At 46.9% G+C, this 22,076-nt stretch overlaps 1 protein-coding gene across 3 annotated transcripts in view; it reads left to right on the top strand.

The window, feature by feature from the left end:
• The first annotated feature begins 387 nt into the window (after positions 1 to 387).
• The window catches only part of LOC135376482 (ensconsin-like), a 29,652-nt gene continuing 7,963 nt past the window's right edge, over positions 388 to 22,076 (top strand). Inside the window, exons 1-7 of one of the 3 annotated variants that reach the window (XM_064608996.1) lie at positions 388 to 499; positions 6,929 to 7,209; positions 7,868 to 8,471; positions 8,878 to 8,941; positions 10,852 to 11,015; positions 12,808 to 12,924; positions 21,339 to 21,524. In XM_064608996.1, coding sequence (XP_064465066.1) covers positions 476 to 499; positions 6,929 to 7,209; positions 7,868 to 8,471; positions 8,878 to 8,941; positions 10,852 to 11,015; positions 12,808 to 12,924; positions 21,339 to 21,524 — 1,440 coding nt within the window. In that variant the 5' untranslated portion in view covers positions 388 to 475. Of the gene's footprint in view, positions 500 to 6,928; positions 7,210 to 7,867; positions 8,472 to 8,874; positions 8,942 to 10,851; positions 11,016 to 12,807; positions 12,925 to 21,338; positions 21,525 to 22,076 lie in introns of all 3 variants that reach the window. The other 2 variants (XM_064608997.1, XM_064608995.1) reach the window with 2 other exon arrangements.

Below are 22,076 nucleotides of genomic sequence, written 5' to 3'. Positions count from 1 at the left end.
ACCACCCACCACCACCACGTTTTTCTTCTAAACGGTAGCGTCCTGTGAACTGATTTTGTTTGAATTATGCTAATTAAAACACGGACTTTCATTTGAGAACAAGTTGTATTTGTATTTTAGTGCCCCTCTAAGGTTTTCTTTCTTCTTCTTTGTGACTGTTGGGTGCTGCTGCATGTGCGAGGAGCAGATGCCACGTCAAGTCACGACATTGACTTTTTGCATCTCTTTCCTATCACACGTGTGATTAAAGAAATAAATAATAATACCACTTCGCTGCCAGGCGTATTTTGCATTTGTAATGTGAAAGTTGCATTTGTATGGCAATGTAGTTTATAATGTCAAGAGGTCCTCCGCGTGCTTGTGCGGAAGAAGAAGGCGCTCGTGGTGTTCCATCAGCAGAAACCAAATTCGCCCTCCTGGCTGAAGAAGAAGAAGAAACCAAATTCGCGTCCCTGGATTAATTCTGCGGTTGACCATGGCTGATCCCAAGAAGAAAACGGTGCGTTCGTTTGTAATCTTTTGTCCGCTGTAGTTGCAAGAACAAATAGATCGCCTGTCATAGACTGTCGCACCGCTGGCAGAGGTTGTACGACATCATGTGAATTTATGTTGCCGTTTAGGGTTTCAGTATCATTTAATTCGTTTAAGCCAATGGGACTAATGTCGATGCTTAGTGTAGTTGGTACATACTTAACTTGAACTTACGACTGAACAACACCGCGCACGGATAGACAAATGAGAACCACAACCATCAGCGCGGTTGTGATGGTTGTGGTTCTCGTTTGTCTGTCGGGGTGTTATTGAAGCGTCGTAAGTTCAAGTTAAGCGAATGGGTGTTGGGATATAGTTTAGTAACGATACCGCGGCTTCTACGAAGACAAAATCATGAAAAACACGGAAAACCGATATGCGTCCGGTCTCTACATGCAATTTTATTATTTTACAGCCTAAAAAGTGTTACATATTTGCAAGATTTGTTAATTTTGGAACGAAATTACCTCTTTCGACAACGGATAATTAACGCGATCTATCTCCAACCCACATCCCACTACTTCAGCGCCACCAACCCAATGGAACGAAAATATGACACAAACACAAAACTATAAAAGTTTTCCCAGACTTTTTATCTTTTTCATGTAACTAAAACGTAAATTTATTACAAGTAATGCATAACATTAGGAAGAAACAGTGATGAAACACCAATCTCGCAATGTCGCCAAACACTGCAAGCACGTGTATCAGACGACACTTCGCAAGTGCTTGATTCCAAAACCACAAGCACAAACTTGTTCAAGTTGGGCCACATCCTGAAGGACACACAAACGACGGTATCCTCGATACACTCGCAGGTTTTGGTGCCCAATCATGACGTAGAGCCCTCTCGATACATGGGATACATATTCCCCTAAACTAACATAGCCTCAGTCACAACGGATGCAGGTTACTCGGGCCCTCTCGACACATGGAATACGTATTCCCTAGACCTATGCTCCCACAGCGAAGGCAATGTTCATACCTTACCCGGTATTAAGAGAACTCCCTTTGGACGATACCGAAGGAGGTCGTCAGGACAACATCTGCGGTGCTGGCCTGACCCCCATTGGTGGCGTTGTTACAGCTATTCCAATGGGTGTCACGGTTACGCCCCACAAATGGAGTAGCATGTTACTCACCCTACGGGGTGTAACTTTTACTCCAAAAGGGAGCGTTCCTTGGGACAAGCGATTTACTCCCTTAAGGGAGTCGTGACGCCACCCTTTTTTTTCACAGTGTAACCTAACCTCAGTCACGACGGAAGCACAGTCTACATGGGCCCTCTCGACACATGGAATGCGTATTCGCAAGACCTAACCTAACCTCAGTCACGACGGATGCACAGTCTACATGGGCCCTCTCCACACATGGAATACGTGTTCGCCAGACCAAACCTAACCTCAGTCACGAAGCACAGTCTACATGGGCCCGTGTCGACATATAGAATACGTGTTCGCCAGACCTAACCTAACCTCAGTCACGACAGAAGCACAGTCTACATGGGCCCTCCCGTCACATGGAATACGTGTCCGCCAGACCTAACCTAACCTCAGTCACGCCGGATGCACAGTCTACATGGGCCCTCTCGATACATGGAATACGTATTCCCCAGACCTAACCTAACCTCAGTCACGCCGGATGCACAGTATAGATAGGCCCTATCGACACATGGAATACGTATTCGCCAGACTTAACCTAACCTCAGTCACAACGGAAGCACATTCTACGAGGGGCGTTCAAGTCAAACCGGGACTTTTCATTTTTCGCGAAAGTAAAATGCACTTACAGGCGAGAAATTAGTTTTATTTTTCAACGTAATCTCCAGCTACGCTAATACACTTGTCCCAGCGTTTCACGAGGGCTTGGATGCCAGCAGCGTAGAAATCCTTACCGGCGCGTAGCAGCCATGATCGGACCGCATTCTTGACTTCGTCGTCGCAGCTGAAGTGGCGGCCCCAAGGAACGCCTTCAGTGGCCCGAAGAGATGGAAATCGCTGGGGGTGAGGTCTGGTAAGGGGGATGTGGGAGCAACTCCCAGGCAAGTTCCTGTAAGGTGCGTGTCATGAGATGCGCGGTATGCGGGCGTGCATTGTCCTGTAGGAGGAGGACTCCTTTGGTGAGGAGGCCCGGCTTTCCGAAACTGGTGGTGTTCATGAATGATAGTGTTCAACGTTCCCACAGAAAGGTCCGTCTTTCGAGCCAGTTCGAGACATGTTATCCGTCGGTCCTTGAGGATCAGGCGCTGCACAAGTTGGATGTCCTCAGGAACTCTGACACTGGGCTCTGAGCCGCCCCGGCCAGGATCGTCCTGCACTGATGTACGGCCGTCTCGGAACCGTTTGCACCACTCAAACGCTTTGCTGTGGCTAAGTGTATCGTGACCATACTGCGCCTGAAGTCTTCTGTGAATTTCAGATGACTTTACATCTTCATTCACGAGAAATTTCATGACAATTCGCTGTTCGATGTGCGCGCTCACCCCGTTGTCGGCCATCTTGTCCAGCACTTGTCTTCTGTTTTGCACAAACTTTGGACCACCACGTGGTGAACGCGGAGGCCTGTCGCGTGTGAAAATGACGAAAAAGAAGTAGCGCGAGCCATTTGTACACTCAGGAGACAAAGTCCCGGTTTCACTTGAACACCCCTCGTACATGGGCCCTCTCCACACATGGAATACGTATTCGCCAGACCTAGCCTAACCTCAGTCACGACGGAAGCACAGTCTACATGGGCCCTCTCGACACATGGAATACGTATTCGCCAGACCTAACCTAACCTCGGTCACGACGGAAGCACAGTCTACATGGGCCCTCTCGACGCATGGAATACGTATTCGGCAGACCTAACCTAACCTCAGTCACGACGGATGCACAGTATATATGGGCCCTCTCGACACATGGAATACGTATTCGCCAGACCTAGCCTAACCTCAGTCACGACGGAAGCACAGTCTACATGGGCCCTCTCGACACATGGAATACATATTCGCCAGACGTAACCTAACCTCAGTCATGACGGATGCACAGTATATATATGGGCTCTGTGCACATGGATTACGTATTTAGCTGACCTAACCACAACGGATATTGTAGTCCTAATGTATTCCGTATATATATATATATACATGTGTATGTATGTGTAATTTGACGTGACATTTGTGATGCGTGAACATTCTATGTAGAATAGCGTACTCCCCACGTAAAACATCACTTTTCCTCTGATTCATTTGTGCCTCTGCTAATGACTTCCAATATTTTTGTGCACATTTCAATATTAAATGCTGTATTCCAGACATCTACGCTCAAAATACGCCTATTTCTCATAGTAAAGTTCTTGCTTGGCAAGCAATTTTCTGTTTTACATCACAGTTGGCCCTAGGAGCTTTAACTCTTCTAATAACCCTGTTCTGCCTTTCAAAGGCAGATATTCATTTCGTAGCCTGCTTTTAATGTCAGTATTCACGCATGTCGCCTGGCAACAATGACATAAAGACGATATTCATTTCGTAACATGCACTGGACGTCCGTATTCACAAGTGTCGTCTGGCAACAATGACCTTACTGTACTCCTGCTAAATCTACACCCATCCGTGCGCTCCGGGATCGTTACTAAACTACAGCCGATGCATTTTTTAAGTAACGAAGCGTAAAGTCAGAAAATGACTTCGGGGATTGGGCCCCAGAAACTTTTCTGGTGCCCAATCCCCGAAGTCCCCGAGGCACATTACTAATCACTATTATATATATTAAACATGTATTCCAAGAGATAAAAATTAAAATGTGGCCGCAGCTCCTGAATCGTGGTTTCAGCCAGGTCCCCCAAGGTCGCCATTTTCCCATGTATTTGTTCCTATCCCGATGCGTGCAATGCCGGAGGCCGCCCTTACATACCCCATTGTTACCAGACGTTGGCTTGCGTGGATTGTAGCGCGCTAAAGATCCAGCTGAAGCACAATCCAAGCCAGGCCAAGTCACCGAAGGAGAAATAGACGACTGCAGCGCCTGCGGCGCCTGGTACGACAGGTACGCTATGTGATGCACGCAGCCGTGCACTAGATCCTTCCGATCGCTCAACACGTTTAAAAACGGGACCAAAAAGTGAAACACGACAGAGAAAGTTGTTATACGCGTATTATTTGGACGTATAAAGACTAGATTCATTCGCCGAAACAACAAAAATATTTTGCCGCTAAACTTAGCGCGCTGAAGTGATCCAGAACGGCAACAGTGGGGTATCTAGTGGCGGCCTTCTTCGTCGCACGCTTTTCCGAGGTGAGTTTGGGGGACCTGGTTTCAGCAGTTGTAACCTGTACTAATGTCATGCCGTCTGGAGCAGTCTCCAACCACGTCTGTTGCGCCATCTGTTGGCCTCTAACCGTGTCGTCTGCTCCGACTGCTCCTCCGCCACTATTCATGTCCCAGCGTGAATATAGTGACCAGATAGCGAAAGCCGTGACAGTCTCTTTTCTATCGCTGCTGCGGTGCGGTAATCCGCACCCAGATAATTTCTACAAATGTCTAGTTTACGCGGTAGTGTTTTTCGACGACTAGACAACCGCTGCTGGCCGTGAGTCGCTCCACTACTCCACAGCTATCGAGTGGTGCGATTAAACACTCCCAATTACCATGTAATGTGCTGCTGTTGGTGGGGTATGGTGTAGGTACACTGGGTTTCTCAAGAAAAAGTATGGGGTTTTAAATGAAACCAATCGAATAAACTGGCTTTTGTGTGCTACACGGTACGGCACGAGAGTTGATATATGCTAGGAAGTCACATACAAAGTTGCCATTTCGAGCAGTTCTTTGTCGATAAATCGACAAAAAAAAAAAAAGCTGTAGACTGTTCTCTTAACATTTTCAGTGGCTGCTTGTAAGCTTCGTGTAAGTTATATGCGAGTTTGCGCAGTCTTGCAGGAGTCAAAATCCTGTTGCGATATTTATTATATTTATATTTATTTTTTCACCTTTATAAATTCGGCCGTTCATGGGCCTATTGAGCCCGTTCTGGCCTATCGTCCCTTTTTTTAAATTCCGTGTTAGCGCCGCGAAGCGGCTGTGGCTATGAGAGGCGTACAGACTTGGACAGATGGAGAGACGACAGCAGGAAGGAGTGGGGGACAGAGGGGTTAGTATGCGTCCTGGGCCGACTTCAGGGGGAACTGTGCCGACATTAGTCTCGAAAGTCTTCGAGAAAACCAGGGAAAACCTCAGACAGCACAGCCGGTGACAGGATTCGAACGCGTGTCACCTCCCATCCCAGTCTCGGCATCGAAAGCAGCCACCGTATCGTCCCTTTTAGTGCAGTACTTAAGGCGGACTCATGCGATCTAGTTAATGTTCACTTCTGAGAGGGTTGGCTGCACCGTCACAAAATTGTTTTCTTCGCTTTGGTTTTCTCGCGCATTCTAAGGAAGTAATATAATCGGCGCCAGCGTGCAGAACATGATAGCCAACGGCAAAGCCATTATTTTCATTCGCAGGGATCAGGAAAACTGCAGTAAGTTTGTCAAATTTATTGATTGCAATCAATTCCCAGACTGCAACTCTAGGGAATGACATCATTTTGGCCCAAATATCACGGGCGGGCGGGCCGAGAGAAGCGATTTTGTTGCATCTCACATAGGCTCCCATGTATTGAAAATTTGAGAAACTTTATTTCGCCAAAATTCAGTGGATCGCGTCAGGCCTTCAAAAACGTGTCATTCTCTGGATGAACTCGAGGACAACACGCCTGTACTTGTTTCGTGTAGAAATTTAGCGAGGTTTACGAGAACCCTGTGAACAACAATTCCCCATAGACTTTTTTAAGAAGCGAGTTCGCCTTAATTTCTTCAAAGACATCGGGACTCTTCACCTGTTGTAGTTTTAGAATAATGGTTTTATACACTCATGAGATATTTTAAATAAACATGCTGTTTTCTTTTAGCAAGTTCACTCTTACCATTACAATGGCGCATTATGACCGTAGTTGTTAATGCGCCAGAAAAACCCGAATCATCATCATCATCAACAACAAGGTCGGAAGCTGAATATTTTCGATATAATCATTTTTGGGCAGTCGTCATTCACCAATCCATGTGAACGATGTGAACGACAGATAAAAGCTCGAGCCCGGCTCGTACATATTCAATAATTCCAGGGCTAGATTCAAGCTTTCTGGGAACGTGGTAGAGGAGGCAAAAAAATAAGGGGATAGCAGGAGAGGCCACTAAATGCCCAGGCATTAAAATGTTATTTCCTACAGCGCTAACACGTAATTGTGACTAACACTACTGTGACTACAACATAACCTGTGACTTGTGTAACCGTGTCTTGTAACTGTGACTTGTAACCATGACCTGTAACTTGTGACTATAACATACAGAACAATCTCTGATGTCCCCTTGGGCACGCAGGTTGTGAAGTACCAAACTGCTGCGACCCTCATCATCAAGCCAAATAAACGTACCGAGAACGTTCAGCCGACGTCACCAGATCCACCGGCAGAACCTTCTGCGTCCAGGGGAAGCCATATTAAAAGAGTCACTACTGTGGAGGGCGAAATATCTGCGAGCCAGGTGGACATTAGCATTGCTTCAGAGCTTCAGGAGGAAGCGCATCATGACGAAACATTAAACACACAGGAAGAACAGAAATCGCCCGGGTTTTGGGAACTGCTGACGGAGATCCTTTTCAGGCAAGTTTTCGCATCGCACTACTTAGAAGCGCTCTGCTAGAGCGTGCTGCATAGAGCGTGCTGCATAAATAAGGCTAGAGCCTGCTGGTCGCATAACAGTATAGGAAGCCGCCAGCCCTGTCCCTTTCACATTTCTTTAATTTACCCAGTATAATTCAGTGGCCTGTGAAAAAAACCGCTGCCACGGTTGCTTGAAAGTAGGGGAATCACTTAGTAATGCATGCAAACGAAACAGAGACAACAGGAAAACAAATTTGTTCTCGTGCCAAATTCACCACCACCACCACCACCATAGCTCACCCACCATAGTTCTGGCGCTCTTTGGCCTTTGCCGCCTTTGTGCCATTAAACACATAATCTCTTTCTCTCTCTCTCTCGTGCCAAATTTACGAGGTACAACCCCACATCACGTCTTTCCTTTACGGTCCTTCAAAGGTCGTGGCTGAAAGTTGTACCAGTCTGCTAAATGTTACAAGTGAAGTTTATGTTATGTGAAGTTATTAACTTTTATAGAAGATAACAAACCTTCACAAGTTTCTGTGGCACTAAGAGGGCAGTGCCAGCACCATTCTTTTAACGCGAATGACCCCCATCACTCTATGGTACACGCTCTTAGCAACTGTTTGGCATGGATCACAACGGAAATGTCTCATTGCAGGCGGGCTCCCGTGGCGCCACCTCCAGAGCCCTCACCATCGGAGGCTATCATCGTTGTGCCTTCGTACGGTGCTCTACCTGCACCGTCCCCACCAACTCAAATGGTGGCATCGTCGTCGTCCTCCACCTCCACCGCCCCTTCTTCGTCTTCTGATACAGACGAACTGCGAGAGCAATTTGAAATCTGTCGCCTGGACCGCAAACAGATGGATCGTCTTTGCCGTAAAATTGATCTAAGGGGCTTGGTGAGGCAAGAAATGGAACAAGAAGTAGCTGAAAGACGCATGATAGAGGATAGAATCGAGAGAAAACTACGGAGGCGACTCAGGAAAATGCAAGAGGTGCAACGTAGACTGCGGGAACAACGAAGGGCAGAGGAGGAAATGGAGAGAATCGAGGCAGAGAAGAAAGCGAAGGAAGCAGAGAAGAAAGCGGGGGAACCCGAAAAGAAATTGGAGGAAACCGAAAACAAAGTGGAGGTAACCGAAAAGAAAGTGGAGGAAGAAGCAGAGAAAGTGGAGGAAGTGGAAGAAAAGATAGTGACTGCTCAGATTGTTGAGAAAAAGGAACAACCTGCGGATCTCCCTCAGCAACCAAGCATCTTGGTAAGATTCGTTGAGCTGAACTCTGAATAGACGCAGTCCGACGCTGTGTGGAGGGATGCGATGGGAAAGGTCGGAGTTTTAGCACATCGGAAGGTGTTCACGATAACAGTCCCGAAAACAACATAAACCAATCACTCACTTTCTTTGAAGCGATTGACGTCACGTTACTCAGCTTGGCGCCAGCATTGTTAACGTATTTTATCGTATCGTTTTCGTAGAATTCTTCTAATGGACGAAAACTTGCATAATAACGGCTTATCAACACAACGCAACACAGTCGTTATTCCGAGAAACGAATAGAGGCACTGATAAAGAGACAATGTCCGTATGGCATGCCAGGCGAGTGTTGTAAGCCGCGCTACGTGTGTGTCTTACTTATGCAGTCGTTGTCTCATTTCTCCAGCAGGAGTATCCACCACTAGTACTTGGAGAGCCGCTAGTGGTAGACGTTCCAGTGGTGTTTGTCTTTGGTAAGGAACGTTTCAAAACCTCACTCGGATAGAGGCATTTGAAAGTCCGCGACTGTCATGTGGGATGAAAGAAAATTATCATGGTAACGTACGTGGCCTCACGAACGCCCACGGAATTGACCTGAACACTGCAGTTGTGGCGGGAACCGAACCCACGCACGCGCGGTGTCGGCGTATAGTGCAATGGTAGGACACCTGGCCAGAGACGTGTGGGTCCGATTCCAGCTACCGGTACTCGTTGACTTTCCTTCAATAGGTAGCCGTTGCTGGCCCCACACGAGTAAGCATCGTCACGGCTATGACTTTTCAACTGCTCCCATTGAGATTAAGGAAAGGCTGATCACGACGAAGTTTACTTTAACGTTGTTAGTACGCGTCCGGCATTCTCTATTTACGTTACTTTCCGTGGTTTACTTTGTAAGCTAGCGTAATGACATGAGGTGAAACAACAACAACTTTATTTTGGCTTTGGAGATGGGGAAGCTTCGTCGCCACAGGCGATACTCTACCCCATTGCTGGTGGGAATGTGGGGAATAAAATAACGAGCCCCTTCACAATAACGATCGAAGTCCGATGGTGTCCAGAAATGTCAGAAGAGCTTTGAGCGCAGAGCGTTGCTGGGCTGGATTAGGCCAGAGACCGAGCAATTTCGATAGGGAGAAGGGGCGAGAGTCCAGCTGACATGAGGTCGAACGCTATGCTCTCCACAATTTTCCAACAGCAACCTATCGCTGCTCGTAGATCTTATCGTAGAACAGCAGTCAGCGAAAGAACCTGCGCGTGCCAATGCTCGCATCTATGTACATGACATTCTCGAGTAAACTTACACAAGCCACCGCCATAACTTCTGCTGCCACGAAGACTTCCGGTCCTTCCGCTGCTAAAGATGCTCGGAACCAGCCGCTACGCACAATTAAATCTTTCGCTGTCCTGATTTGTTGAAAACGGGAGGCGTACGCCTTTTTGTAGCAATTTGGATTGCCGCAAAAAAGCGTATATGACCCTCTCTCTCCTCAAATCAGAAGCGATAACTGTATCAATCAGCACAGTGGCTGGAGCAGAGTGTGTTTGCTGTGAAACCGGATGTTGTTCTGGCATCAATCCGGAAGCGGTGAAAACGGCGTGTATAGTAGGCGGGTGTGCCACCATTCTAACTATGAAACCTCCCTGCATGAAACTGCCACTGAAACCTCCTGGGAGAACTTGTGTTCGTAGTTCAGGTGTCCAACTCCTAGGTTACAAATTGAAGATCATTGTAGTTGTCGACTATGTACTGCAGGTGAGCATTGTTTAGCTTTGACTTTAGGACCACTATATCCTGTGACAACTCTAGATTTCTCTAAGCTGCGTTTTCTAGTACTCTTAAAGCGCATCGAATGCGCTTCGGTGAAGCTGAGCTTTTAAATTCTCCCGCTTTCGCTACCAGTTGTCTTCCACATTGATGGGAACACCGTCTCCCGTGAGATATTCCACCTCCTCGTCTTCAACTATAACATGAGCAACCAGTAGGCGGCACTGGCTTCGTTTGGCAAAGTGAAATCCACGCTGAATATATGAAATATGCACAGAGACTTCCTGTTCGCTTTCTGCGCTTCCAACAGCTGTATAGAAGCCTCCTATCTTGAAACACTTGCATATCGGTGCGAACGTCGTGCAAAGCTTCTACAGTCCCGCAGACAGCATGGAGGACTGTGGCACTCTTGAGAAATTCTCAAGTATTGCTGCTCTAAGGAACGTTTGTCACAAGAGATGACAGACATCTTGCGATACCCGGTTCTTGTGGCGATGCTTGCATAACGTCTAACACTAACAAACCTTCGAAGGACTCAGTCGACGCTGCCAAATTCAAGATGTGAACACTGGTGATTGTGTACAGTGGTCACCGAATACGTTTTCTTGTTTGAACCAGGTGGTCCCGGATCCGGCAAGTGGACCCAGTGCGAAAAAATCGTCAAGACTTTCGAATTCACTCACGTCTCCTCTGGGGATCTTCTTCGAGCTGAAGTGAAGAGTGACAGCGATCGCGGGAAGGAAATTAGGGAAATCATGAGGAAAGGAGAACTTGTGCCTCTGGTATGTCTCTCTATACTTCTTGGCTAAGTTGGAAGGATAAGAGAAAGCATAAGGCAGCACTTTCGGCTGTTGTTTCCAAAGCTGTACCAGCCCTGCGGATTGTCAACACACACTTAGACAGAGAGACTCTGCGCATTGCCTCCTCTCCCTCTTTCAATTAAGAGTCAGGATCGTCTGCTACTGTGATTCAACCCTATAGCCCAATGCTTATTCGGAAGTAGCAGAATCGTCTGCTACTGCGATTCACCGTTCTGCGTATCCAAGAACCTGCAAATGATTGCAGACAAAAGAGAGAGGTCGCAAACAAGCTGGTGCATACTGAAGGCTGGAACCGGAGACGCGGAGACGACAAAAGTTCTCTCGAAATTTTGTCGCCTCCGTGTCTCCGGTTCCAGCCTTCAAATGATTGCAGCTTACCTGGAACCAGCAGACCTATAATACTTAGACAGAAAGTGCAAAACGCTTTCCAGGAAATCAGCTTTGAGAAAGATTGAGACCGCTCTGCGCTTTATTTCCAAGTTTTCCCATTCAGGGTAGTATGCGGGGACCGTCAATCACAACTCGCAGACGACAGTGGTTCTTCTCCATGGCCACGACCGCTGAAAGCACGTCCGTGATTAGATACTGCCGTCGAAAAAACGATCCTGATTGGCTGACTAAATTGTTACGTCACGTCGCGCAGGCTTTCTCTGCCTATAGGTGGTGTTGGGAGACTTCGCTGCGGCATGACGTATCTCCGTATGAGTCTGCCCCTATATTATGACGTATCAGCGTGACGTTTTTCTGCTATGGAGGCACTTACCGTGCATCGATACTAGCTCCCTTCCGTGTACGCCCAGGGCACTAGTATAAGGGCGCCTTAGAAGCGCTCCGTCCAGCGTCCGAATAGTGTATGCGATGATGGTTAGCGCGAACTGAGTGCAGGGCGCGAGTTAGGAAGCATTGGTTCAATGAGCAATTCTGCTGTGAGCACATACAGGATATGGCAAAACGTTCTTTTGGGAAGGCTACTTTCGCACCCATTTCCTGTTGGCCACTGTTCTTTTTGCTGCAGGGTCACGAGTAGATTGCGAGACTGTTCCGAGAGAGCGCAATGTCGGGGGCGAAGCTTGTTCCTAAAACTTTTTATTTGAATGCTGATGATTGTTGAGTTTCCATGCTCTACCCTGTTGTTGGTGGTAATGCGCGGAAAGGGAAACGGAAACAACCCAGGAAATGGGTATAGATTAATTAATAATTAATAACCCTAGAAACTCCAAGTAAAAGCGTAAGCCCCTTCTCAGAATGCCTCAAAATTTTAGTTCTCTCACGAAGCTTGGTCATCACCTTCGACGACAAGTTCGGTCTCCTTAATGACCTCGTATACACTTTAACCACTTGGTTAGCGCGGCATCTTGTCTTTCGGACCTTCGCTTTTCGTTCAGACCACTTTGATGCGCTCATATTTTTTATGCTACGTGTAGATGGCGCGTTCCATGGCACGTCCTGTGCACATCTTAACAGTTGATACACGCATGGTAAAATAGCTGGCAAAATAGATTGTGACGGCAAGTACAATGTTGACAACCCAAAGCGCTACCAAACAATAGAAAGTTTTTTTTTCTTTCTAGAAAGTATAAATAGGAAGGTTACGTTTTCTTGAGTAGGTTTTGAGCTGCCTTTGTCGCCTTCCTCGCTGTCGCCGGGAGATTTCTTCCAGATTCTATGAGACGCAATGCTATTTTCCTTTCGATGCAACGAAAGTTTCATATTATCCTCAGACCTAGAAATGAGTTCGTATCGATCGTTTCAGGAATATGTGCTGTACCTTTTGAAAGAAGCTATCAAGAGTAAGCTGGAGACAAGCAAAGGGTACCTCATCGATGGCTACCCCAGAAACGTGGATCAGGCTGAGAGATTTGAAAACGAGGTAATGTTGCTAACACGGAGGTGCGTGGTCAGAGAGCAGTTATCGCGCAACTTACGCGTAATATTTGCCACAGAAAGAACAACTCCCAATACGCAGTGAAGGTCAATACATAGGGCTAAATAGAAAATACGTTGGAGTATGTTAATGCTGCTATTTGTGAACGGCGGCCTCCACTCGAGCGCTTCAGATCGCTATGCATTAAAGGGACGAGAAGAAGGATGGAGGAAGGAGGATCTATCTTCTCAGGAGCTAAATGTATTTTCTATTAGGAGGCACCGTGCACAATGTTTCACAGTGCGCAATCAAATTTATGAAAACGTCACGAGAAAGCAATGATCGGCCCTTCCCGGTCTCTTCGCGTAACGTCAGGGGACCCGCGTGGCATCTCGGGCCAATCAGGCGTGCGTGAGGAGCTGACTGATCCAATACGGGAGCTGTCATCAGGACTGCATATGTCTCGGAAGTGACGTGTGCTTCCCTCATCCAGTTACACGCTCTTTGAAGGATTGGACAGTTTGTAGAGGGGAGGTCAGAGTCCTCTCGGGCGTGCTACAGGTCAGTTGCGGTCGTCGTTCCTTTACTAGAACTCGTTATTTCTTATAGAACCCGCCGCAGTGGAAACCGACAAAAATATGAACATGCGTTTCACTGCTCCTTTAATCATGAGGATAACCTGCCGCGCAGGTCATACAACTGTAGTAGCTCTGTGCTCCATATTAGCCGGCACTGCCTATACGATGCCAATTGGCGATGTCATCACGCGGCATGTCAAATTGCTTGTGAGCATAGTTCGAACCCAAATCCCCGGATCAGCAGAAGCAGACATCACAGCAACATGACGCCGCTTAATGTTGTTGTGCGTGCAGCGGAGTAGTTTTGAGGAAGATCGCAGCCGTCGTCTGTGAAGGAAGCTCCCAATAATTCGGAGAGTAAGAAAGACACAAAAATGGATCGAATCCACTGTCATAGGATAGTGCCATTTACGTCGTGCTGACCTTGTCTAACCAAGATCCCCAGTCGATATCATCCATTTAAATTCTTCTTGCTGATGCAACCAGGAATAATGCGACAACAATCGTTGAACACCTATGAAATGTTGTAATGGTTTCCAGATATGGGTCAAATGTAAGAGCCAAAGTGCAATGGGTTATGATGTAATGATAGAGAGGAAACGCCCGGCGTCGGGAACTTGGCGCCCCCATCGCCCGGCAGTAGCCGCAGTAGCCCCCTCCTGCACTCACGGTTGGGTCGCCGCAGGAGGGAGACCCCCACGTATAGCTGTGCGTGGCTTTCCCGTGTCTGGGGAAAAGGGGATCCTGGCGGTTGAGTGGACCCGGAGGTTGTTTAGGACCCTTCGGGGCCCCTCCGGGAATGCAACACACCGCTTTGGCCCCTGCTTCCCATAGACGGGTGATCCTGGAAGGCCCGGCCAGGACTATTCAGCTAGTCGCCACCTCCCTTTTCATTGCTTTCTCTTTCTCTACTTCTTCAACCCCTCTCTTTCCTTTTTCACCTTCTTTGGCGGCAAGGGTCAACCTTGGGCAGTACTTCTTCCTTTAGAAAACTGCACTCGGGTATAGTGCAGAGGCAGTGTTAACGTGTGGGACACGTTCCCTCGTTGGGCTCCATGGTGGGTGACACACTTCTGCACCGAATCACTTCCTCCACTTTATGGATAGCACTCACTCGAAAAACCCTGATCGGCGCCACAAAAGGCACCGCACCGAAGTTCAAACGTTGCAGTTCTTCAACTCCACTGCAGAACCATGGTTCCCGAAGATTCTCATCCTTCAGGCTGAGGATCAGTCAAAAGCACTAGCTAGTATATCTCCGTTCCTCGTTGCTAAAACTCTTGAACAAGTCATTGGTAAAGCATACAATGCAAAAAAAATTGAGAACTGGTGACATCCACATTGAGGTACAGAACCGGCAACAGAGCTCAGCACTGTTGTCGCTAAAGCAAATTGGTGATATTCCAGTCTTAGTGACTGCGCACCGCACGCTCAACACAGTCAGAGGTGTTATCTCTTGTGAGGAGCTACTGCAGTGCTCCGAGACAGAGATCGAGGAGGGTTTAAAAGACCAAGGGGTGATCAGTGCCAAACGAATATCCATCCGCAGGGACAACAAGGAAATACCTACCAGGCACGTCATATTATCTTTCCAGTTGCACACACTCCCCACAGAAATAAAGGCTGGGTATGTAAACTGTCACGTCCGACCTTACATACCCAACCCACGTCGATGTTTCAAGTGCCAGAGATTTGGCCACCATTCCCAAGTGTGCCGTGGACGCCTGATATGCCCCAAGTGCGCAGGTGACGGCAATGACCATACTCCAGAGTCATGTAAGAACACTTTCCGTTGTGTCAACTGCGAAGGCAACCACCCATCCTATTCAAGAAGCTGCCCACGTTTTAGCGATGAAAAAGAAATCTTGAAAATTAAGACTGTACAGCAGCTCACCTACAAAGCAGCGAAAACGCAACTGGAGTTTCAGAAAAAAGGATCTTTCTCTGAAGCGGTGCGCCGGGGAGTGGCATCGCTCAGAGTATCCGTGGGGACCCAAACTTGTGGGCCTCCACTCCACACTCCCCAAACACAAGAAAAGTCTGCGGAGAGTTCGTCTCCGCCGGCTCCCGCCACAATCTCTACGGAGGTTGATGGTGCGTTTTCAGTTTGGGATGGGCTCACTGGGAGCTCATCCCAGACTGCCACACACTCAATGGAGCTTGACGACGATGACTGCATGTCGCAGAAATCGTCGTCAAGTCTTCCAAGTACTCTGGACCAGAGAGCTCCTTCTCAAGGGAAGGAGCAAAGAGAAAAGCACGGAGGTCGCGGTAGAGGCAAGTCGAAGGAGAAACAGAGGCTTCCCCCGCCAAGGGTCATACCCCCTTAACACACAATGTACAGAGTCCCTCTGCTCTTTCCAATTTCCATTCTAATTATGGGACAGGTATTCCTTCAGTGGAACTGTCGAGGCCTCTACAGCAACATTGATGATGTACACGATCTTTTTGAAAAGTACACAGCCGTCTGTTTCTGCCTACAAGAGACATACCTACACGAAGAAAACCTAAACCCTTTCCGCCGACATAATATTTTCAGGAAGGACCGCACAGACAGCGCACGTGCATCTGGTGGTGTGGCTGTAGTCCTTCCACAGTGCATACCTGCAAAACATTTTCCGCTCCTTACAGACTTGGAGGCAGTAGCAGTCGAAGTATGCCTCGACAGGACTTTCACGGTTTGTTCACTGTACCTGCCCCCATCAGTGGTAATAGAGCAAAGAGATTTCGAAGACTTATGCAATCAACTCCCCCAGCCGTTTATGATTTTAGGCGACCTGAATGCCCACAATCCTTTGTGGGGAAGTTCAAAACTAGATGCACGGGGCAAAATGTTGGAGAGGGTCCTCCTTTCGGGGTCACTCTGTCTTCTGAATACTGGGTTACCTACATATGTGAACTCTTCAACACAAAATTTCTCTTGCATAGACATTTCACTATGCAGCCCATCCATTTTCCAGTTTCTTGACTGGACAGTCGAACAGAATCCCCGAGGTAGCGACCATTTTCCGCTCATTATTAAATTTCGTGGTCACACTAACAACATAAGAACACGTCCACCACGGTGGAAATTACAAGAGGCAAATTGGGAAATATTTGAAAGAGAAGCCAGTTTCCCATCTTCTGCTTTTCAGGGTTTAAATGTTGAGGAGGCAAATAAGTTGATCACTCATACAATTATAAATGCCGCTGAACAGTCCATTCCACAAACATCTGGCCGACTCCCCAAGCGCTCCAAGCCTTGGTGGACGAGCGATTGTGGAAGCACACGCAAAGAACAAAACCGGGCGTGGGGTGTCTTTCGACGGCACCCCACTACAACAAACCTAATTGCTTTCAGGAGAGCTAGAGCAAAAGCACGTTGGACGCGAAAGCAAGCAAAGAAAGAATCTTGGAGAAACTTCGTATCATCCTTAAATGCTACAACTCCATCAAAAATAATATGGGACAGACTAAAGAAAATAAAGGGCGACTATACAAGCTTCTGTGTGCCATTGTTAGAAATAAATGGTACAGTGTGTCAAAGTATGGAGGAGCAGGCCAATGCCCTCGGGGAACATTTCCAACAAGTGTCAAGTTCATCGCATTACAGCAGAGATTTCCTAAAAATTAAATCATCTGCTGAAAGGCAAGCAATTGACAGTGGGTCAGATGAGAAGTGTGGTTACAACTCACCTTTTTCAATGGCGGAGCTACAAAGGGCTCTGTCATCCCCTAAAAACTCGGCACCTGGACCTGATCGCATAGTGTACTCCATGCTTAAACATCTGTCTTTAACTTCATTAAAGTCTCTCCTGGATTTCTTTAATTTTATCTGGCGAGAAGGTGTTCTCCCTTCTGGCTGGAAGGAGGCAACCATAGTTCCACTGCTGAAGCCAGGGAAAGATCCCTCGCACCCATGCGGTTACCGACCCATAGCGCTGACAAGTTGTCTGGGGAAGACCTTTGAGCGCATGGTCAATAACCGTCTTATGTATTTTCTAGAAGAAAATAATTGTTTAGATAAATATCAGTGTGGCTTTAGAGCTGCGTGCTCAACAGTCGACCAACTTTTGCGTTTGGAGACTACGATTAGAGAAGCCTTCGTCAGGAAACAGCACTGTATGTCTGTTTTCTTCGATCTAGAGAAGGCATACGATACAGCATGGCGATATGGTATCCTTCGAGACTTGCATGCACTTGGTATACGTGGCAGAATGTTCCAATGTATTACCAATTTCCTACAGGGGAGAACTTTCAGGGTACAAGTTGGGACAACACTATCTCGTCCATTCATCCAGGAAAATGGTGTCCCGCAGGGGTCCGTACTTAGCGTGACCCTTTTCATCGTAAAAATGAACTCTATAGCAAGTGTTATCCCTACAACAATCAAGTATTCATTGTACGTCGACGATGTTCAGATTTCTTATTGCTCCTCTAACCTATCGGTGTGCGAACGTCAGCTACAGCTAACAATAAATAAGCTGGTTAGATGGTCTCAGGAAAATGGCTTCAAATTCTCTCCCGACAAGACAGTTTGTGTTCGTTTCTCGAAGGTTCGGGGAATGTTCCCAGAGCCCACCCTTTCTATGTGCAACCAAAGTATAAGCGTGAAACCTGAACACAAATTCCTCGGTCTTATTTTCGACGAAAAACTGTCTTTCTCGGCTCACCTGAAAACTCTCAAGAAAAAATGCATTAAGTCTTTGAACATTTTAAAGGTACTCTCACACCGATCATGGGGCGCAGATCGCGATACATTACACCGGATCTATGTCTCCACTGTCCTTTCAAAACTTGATTACGGTTGTGTGGTGTATGGGTCAGCACGGCCTTCTACTCTGAAAATGTTGGACCCTGTACATCACCTGGGACTGCGCCTGGTACTTGGAGCATTCCGGACCTCGCCAGTCGAGAGTCTTTACGTAGAAGCCAATGAGTGGTCTCTCGAAAGACGGCGGTTCTACCTGAGTACGTCATATGCATTAAGGACTAGAGGTTACCCACAAAACCCGGCGATCCCTGCTATAAGAGAGACACAATATAAACAACTCTTTTTGAACAGACCCTCAGCGGTATTGCCATTTAGTATGCGCATGTCGCAGGAAATTGAGCACTATGGCTTTTCAGAATATAACTCATTGATTCTTGAGTGCAGCAAAAAAATCTCACCATGGCAACCTTATCCAAAATGTGATAAATCACTGACCAGATTCGACAAACGTGATACGCCAGCATTGTATTGAAACAGGAATTCGAGCACCTAAAGAGAACCTTTGGCAGCCATATCGAATTCTACACTGATGGATCAAAAACAAATACCAGGGTTTCATGTGCTATGGTTACTGGAATAGTTACACGTTCACACCGTCTAAAGAGCACCATGTCTATTTTTACTGCTGAAGTGTATGGAATAATTTTAGCCCTGAACTACATCCTACAAAATCACATAAGATCCTCAGTAATATACACAGATTCCCTCAGTTCTCTGCAGGCTATTTGTAACATACACCCCACTAAAAACCTGGTAGTTGCTCGTGCAAGGAGCCTGGCACGCACTATAGCTAATAGGGCCTATCAGCTACTCTTCTGCTGGGTACCCAGTCATGTTGGGATACCTGGCAATGAGCGAGCTGATCATGCTGCTACGGCTGCGCTAATAAGTGACATAACCCCTTTCGAAATTCCATATCAAGACCTCAAACTATGTCTAAAAAGATGCATCAATAACGACTGGCAGACATCTTGGGACCAGCAAACCAATAATAAATTACACAGTATCAAGCCCTATGTAGGCTCCAGTTCACCTGGTATGTCCAGTCGACTATATGAAGTGCTATCGTCTCGCCTTCGTTTGGGACACACATACTTGACGCATGGGTATCTTCTTCGAGGAGAAGACCCACCGGAATGCAACCACTGTGGGAAACAGCTTTCAATCATTCACATCCTCATCACGTGTCCAGCGCACCAACATCTTCGTCAACATCATTTTGCTCCTTTTTATAGAACCTTCTTGCCCCTCCACCCAATGCTTCTGCTGGGTGATGACAGCTTTGTTCCTTTTGAAAACGTATATAGGTTTTTTAAAGATACTGGGTTTTTAAAGCATCTGTGATTTTAAATACTAATGCACAGTTACTCACATTTTAGTCCTACACACGTACCTTTTAACTAACTAGTCTTCAGTGGTATTTGGCGCATTATGGCCTTTGTAGCTGATGCGCCAATAAAACCCGAATCAAATCAAATCAAAAGAGAGGAAACGCACTCTGGGATCTGGCGCGAAGAAATAAGATAGGCGCCGATCTTGTGTTTCTTCCTTCGTTTTGTACACTCCCAAGCAGCACAATGTACTGAAAGTCGAGTGCAATTGGGGTGGACGGTATGTGTCTTATCACTGTCCTTTAGTTTCACGAGTCTGTTGAAGACCTTCCACCTACCCGTCCACCCCTATTGCGCTCGGCTTTCAGTTGTGCTGCCTGGTCAGCATATCAGCACTTATTTTTATGCAGCCAGCTGGCTGCATAAAAATAAGTGCTGATATACTTTTCAGAATCGGTACGTTTCAGCGTGGTGCGTTTCGGTACGTTTCAGCTTCTCAAAATCGATTGTCTTGCTGTTGCTGGTGGCAGGCACATGGAGTGAATGATGCATAAATCGTGCTGTTTTTCTTGTGTCGTGTATTTCGATTTTAACGATCTGAAGCATCCATACGGAACCGGTGAGGATGATGACAGGCCTAACTAGATTTGCTGCTACGTGTAGACAACAGTCACCCACATGGGAAGTCAGAGAACGACCGTTTGTTCGTGTCGGCAGTCCTCACGTCACGACGAAGCTCGACGTCGCTCTAAGCTTGCAAGATGTAATATAACTTAGCATTACAATGCCCGCAGCTGCCTCGTGATAACCGTATTTAGCAAACACGCAGGGTGCTATGCTTTACTTGGCACAGCTCGTCGCGCAGTCGGGCGCCGGCAGGCAGCCACGAGCGGGTCATGCCACTTCTTATGCCACTTCTGCGCCCACGTATCGCGTGGCGCCATCTATCGTCCGAACTGAGTTTTAAGTGCACGAAGAATTTTGTAGCAAAATAGTTCTGTAGCATTAATAAAGAAATCCGTAATAATGTTAGCTGAAATTAAGAGGGTTACACACATATGTAACCTATGGACTCCCCGAACAGCTTTGGAACCACTCAGTACATGAATTCACGTTCAACTTACAGAAACATCTCCTTGTTTGTTGGTCGGTATTGTTTAGCGCGGTACAAATTGCATAAACTGGGAAAGACATATTCACATTGACACAAAAAACAGCGCCGAGACAGGAGGTGAATAGACAAACAAAGCGCTGTTTGTCTACTCACGTCGTGTCTCCGAGCTGTTTTTTGTCAGCATATGTACCAACTCGCCCACAGCGTTGCTTTGACACGGTTTCATATTTCGTCTAATTTTTTCAAAGTTATAATATCACCGTTCCATAATTGAAGCTCTGTGTGCAATAAGGGGATAAGTCGACATAACCCATCTTTAGTTCTTTAGTCGACATCCCTTCTCTCTTTTAACTTTGCATTAAACATATCCCCCCCTTCTTTAGTATTTTTGCAGCAGTGACATGTGCATACCAGTATGTACCTGCCATAGAAAATTTAGGACCGTTCTGCAATTTCCCTAAAGGAGGGTAAGAAACAGGAAATGCATGTGTGTCATTTGGACGTACAATCAGATCAGGCCCCTTTTCTCGGTTTGGGATTTTTAGACTTAGGTTCAATTATTACCAATTCTTGCCCAGAATTTGGCTCATGATGCAAAGCGTATCAATTTTAACGGAACGGCCACTGATGCTCGATGGTTGCAGGTGTGCAAATGCACGAATCTTTTGTACTTCGAAGCCAAGGACGAAACGATGATTTCCCGTCTCGCAGAACGCGGCAAAACCAGCGGCCGAATCGATGACCAAGTTGACACCATCAAACGTCGTGTCGAGATATTCCACGAGGAATCGCAGCCTGTACTGCAAAAGTACGAAGACCTAGTCACTAGGGTAAGTCCTCAATGCTGGAGCATAAAGGGCAACCTCCATGGAGCGAATTTTTTGCAATGAAGTTCGCGCGGCAGACTGCCACGCGCGTTCCACGGGACGAAAAACCAGCGGACGGCGCCGGGAAGTCATGCTGTGATGTCACTGTTGCCAGAGTATAAGGTGAAATCTTAGTGAAATCAGTTGCTCGAAAAAATGCATTTAATGTCACAAATTTTGCAAATAAATCCAACAACTGTCTGAAAAGATGCGCCCAGTAATGTAACGAAAGGCATATTCACTACTGCGAAAGGAAAACATGTTTCTTGGCAGAGAATGCCTCACGTTCTAGCGATGCAGTTGGCGAAACAGCGAGCAGACGACAGCATCCAGTTGCAAGAAGAAGACGACGACGATGATTCACGAGAGCAGACGGCCACGTGCAGACGATCTGGCGTAGATTCGTAGCGAAAGAGCACTTTGATTGGTTAATCTGCAGTTGACGCCTCCGGAATCGCGGACGCTGGGCGAAAATATCTAGCATGGGCAGATCGGCGGCGGACGCTCACATTTTTG

The sequence above is a fragment of the Ornithodoros turicata genome, unplaced genomic scaffold, assembly GCF_037126465.1.
Source record: "Ornithodoros turicata isolate Travis unplaced genomic scaffold, ASM3712646v1 ctg00001124.1, whole genome shotgun sequence".
In the NCBI taxonomy this organism is placed as follows: Eukaryota; Metazoa; Arthropoda; class Arachnida; order Ixodida; family Argasidae; genus Ornithodoros; species Ornithodoros turicata.
The sequence above is the reverse complement of the archived record's forward strand: the minus strand, read 5'-3'. Positions and strand labels throughout refer to the sequence as shown.